The sequence below is a fragment of the Tachysurus fulvidraco genome, chromosome 12, assembly GCF_022655615.1.
Source record: "Tachysurus fulvidraco isolate hzauxx_2018 chromosome 12, HZAU_PFXX_2.0, whole genome shotgun sequence".
NCBI lineage: Eukaryota > Metazoa > Chordata > Actinopteri > Siluriformes > Bagridae > Tachysurus > Tachysurus fulvidraco.
Genome location: NC_062529.1, coordinates 168,875 through 171,374, shown reverse-complemented (window position 1 = coordinate 171,374; position 2,500 = coordinate 168,875). Strand labels below are relative to the sequence as shown.

The following is a 2,500-nucleotide window of genomic DNA, read 5'->3' as shown; positions in this document are numbered from 1 at the left end:
TGTTACTGTTTATTTCCTCTTTGTGTTAGTGTTTATTTCCTCTTTGTGTTAGTGTTTATTTCCTCTTTGTGTTAGTGTTTATTTCCTCTGTGTGTTATTGTGTTTATTTCCTCTTTGTGTTATTGTGTTTATTTCCTCTTTGTGTTAGTGTTTATTTCCTCTTTGTGTTACTGTTTATTTCCTCTTTGTGTTAGTGTTTATTTCCTTTTTGTGTTAGTGTTTATTTCCTCTTTGTGTTAGTGTTTATTTCCTCTTTGTGTTAGTGTTTATTTCCTCTTTGTGTTATTGTGTTTATTTCCTCTTTGTGTTATTGTGTTTATTTCCTCTTTGTGTTACTGTGTTTATTTCCTCTTTGTGTTAGTGTTTATTTCCTCTTTGTGTTACTGTGTTTATTTCCTCTTTGTGTTAGTGTTTATTTCCTCTTTGTGTTAGTGTTTATTTCCTCTTTGTGTTATTGTGTTTATTTCCTCTTTGTGTTAGTGTTTATTTCCTCTTTGTGTTAGTGTGTTAGTGTTTATTTCCTCTTTGTGTTATTGTGTTTATTTCCTCTTTGTGTTAGTGTTTATTTCCTCTTTGTGTTACTGTGTTTATTTCCTCTTTGTGTTACTGTGTTTATTTCCTCTTTGTGTTAGTGTTTATTTCCTCTTTGTGTTAGTGTTTATTTCCTCTTTGTGTTATTGTGTTTATTTCCTCTTTGTGTTAGTGTTTATTTCCTCTTTGTGTTAGTGTGTTAGTGTTTATTTCCTCTTTGTGTTATTGTGTTTATTTCCTCTTTGTGTTAGTGTTTATTTCCTCTTTGTGTTAGTGTTTATTTCCTCTTTGTGTTAGTGTTTATTTCCTCTTTGTGTTATTGTGTTTATTTCCTCTTTGTGTTATTGTGTTTATTTCCTCTTTGTGTTAGTGTTCATTTCCTCTTTGTGTTACTGTTTATTTCCTCTTTGTGTTACTGTTTATTTCCTCTTTGTGTTACTGTTTATTTCCTCTTTGTGTTAGTGTTTATTTCCTCTTTGTGTTAGTGTTTATTTCCTCTTTGTGTTACTGTGTTTACTCTGTAGTGCTCTAGCAGAAGTGGCCCTGGGGAGGAGAGCGGTTTACGTCCCATACAGAGACTCTGTTCTCACTAAACTCCTGCAGTCAGCGCTGGGAGGAAACAGCCGCACCGTCATGGTGTCATTATTATATACACAGTTTGTTCCTGCTGACACTCAGAGCTACACACAGATACACACAGAGCTACACACAGAGCTACACACAGAGCTACACACAGATACACACAGAGCTACACACAGATACACACAGAGCTACACACAGAGCTACACACTGAGCTACACACAGAGCTACACACAGATACACTCAGAGCTACACACAGATACACACAGAGCTACACACAGATACACACAGAGCTACACACTGAGCTACACACAGAGCTACACACAGATACACACAGAGCTACACACAGAGCTACACACAGAGCTACACACAGATACACACAGAGCTACACACAGATACACACAGAGCTACACACAGATACACACAGAGCTACACACAGAGCTACACACTGAGCTACACACAGAGCTACACACAGATACACTCAGAGCTACACACAGATACACACAGAGCTACACACAGATACACACAGAGCTACACACTGAGCTACACACAGAGCTACACACAGATACACTCAGAGCTACACACAGAGCTACACACTGAGCTACACACAGAGCTACACACAGATACACACAGAGCTACACACAGATACACACAGAGCTACACACAGATACACACAGAGCTACACACAGAGCTACACACTGAGCTACACACAGATACACACAGAGCTACACACTGAGCTACACACAGATACACACAGAGCTACAGATACACACAGAGCTACACACAGATACACACTGAGCTACACACAGATACACACAGAGCTACACACAGATACACACAGAGCTACACACAGAGCTACACACTGAGCTACACACAGATACACACTGAGCTACAGATACACACAGAGCTACACACAGAGCTACACACTGAGCTACACACAGAGCTACACACAGAGCTACACACTGAGCTACACACAGAGCTACACACAGAGCTACACACAGATACACACAGAGCTACACACAGAGATACACACAGAGCTACACTCAGAGCTACACACTGAGCTACACACAGATACACACTGAGCTACACACAGATACACACTGAGCTACACACAGATACACACAGAGCTACACACAGATACACACAGAGCTACACACAGAGCTACACACTGAGCTACACACTGAGCTACACACAGAGCTACACACAGAGCTACACACAGATACACACTGAGCTACACACAGAGCTACACACAGATACACGCTGAGCTACACACAGATACACACAGAGCTACACACAGAGCTACACACAGAGCTACACACAGATACACACAGAGCTACACACTGAGCTACACACAGAGCTACACACAGATACACACAGAGCTACACACAGA

The 2,500-nt window shown here is 40.4% G+C and overlaps 1 protein-coding gene across 1 annotated transcript in view; it reads left to right on the top strand.

Annotated features, from left to right (window-relative positions):
* kif28 (kinesin family member 28) overlaps positions 1-2,500 on the top strand; it is a 14,847-nt gene that overhangs the window by 4,664 nt on the left and 7,683 nt on the right. Inside the window, exon 7 of the mRNA XM_047821511.1 lies at positions 1,056-1,167. Coding sequence (XP_047677467.1) covers positions 1,056-1,167 — 112 coding nt within the window. The remainder of the gene's footprint in view (positions 1-1,055; positions 1,168-2,500) is intronic.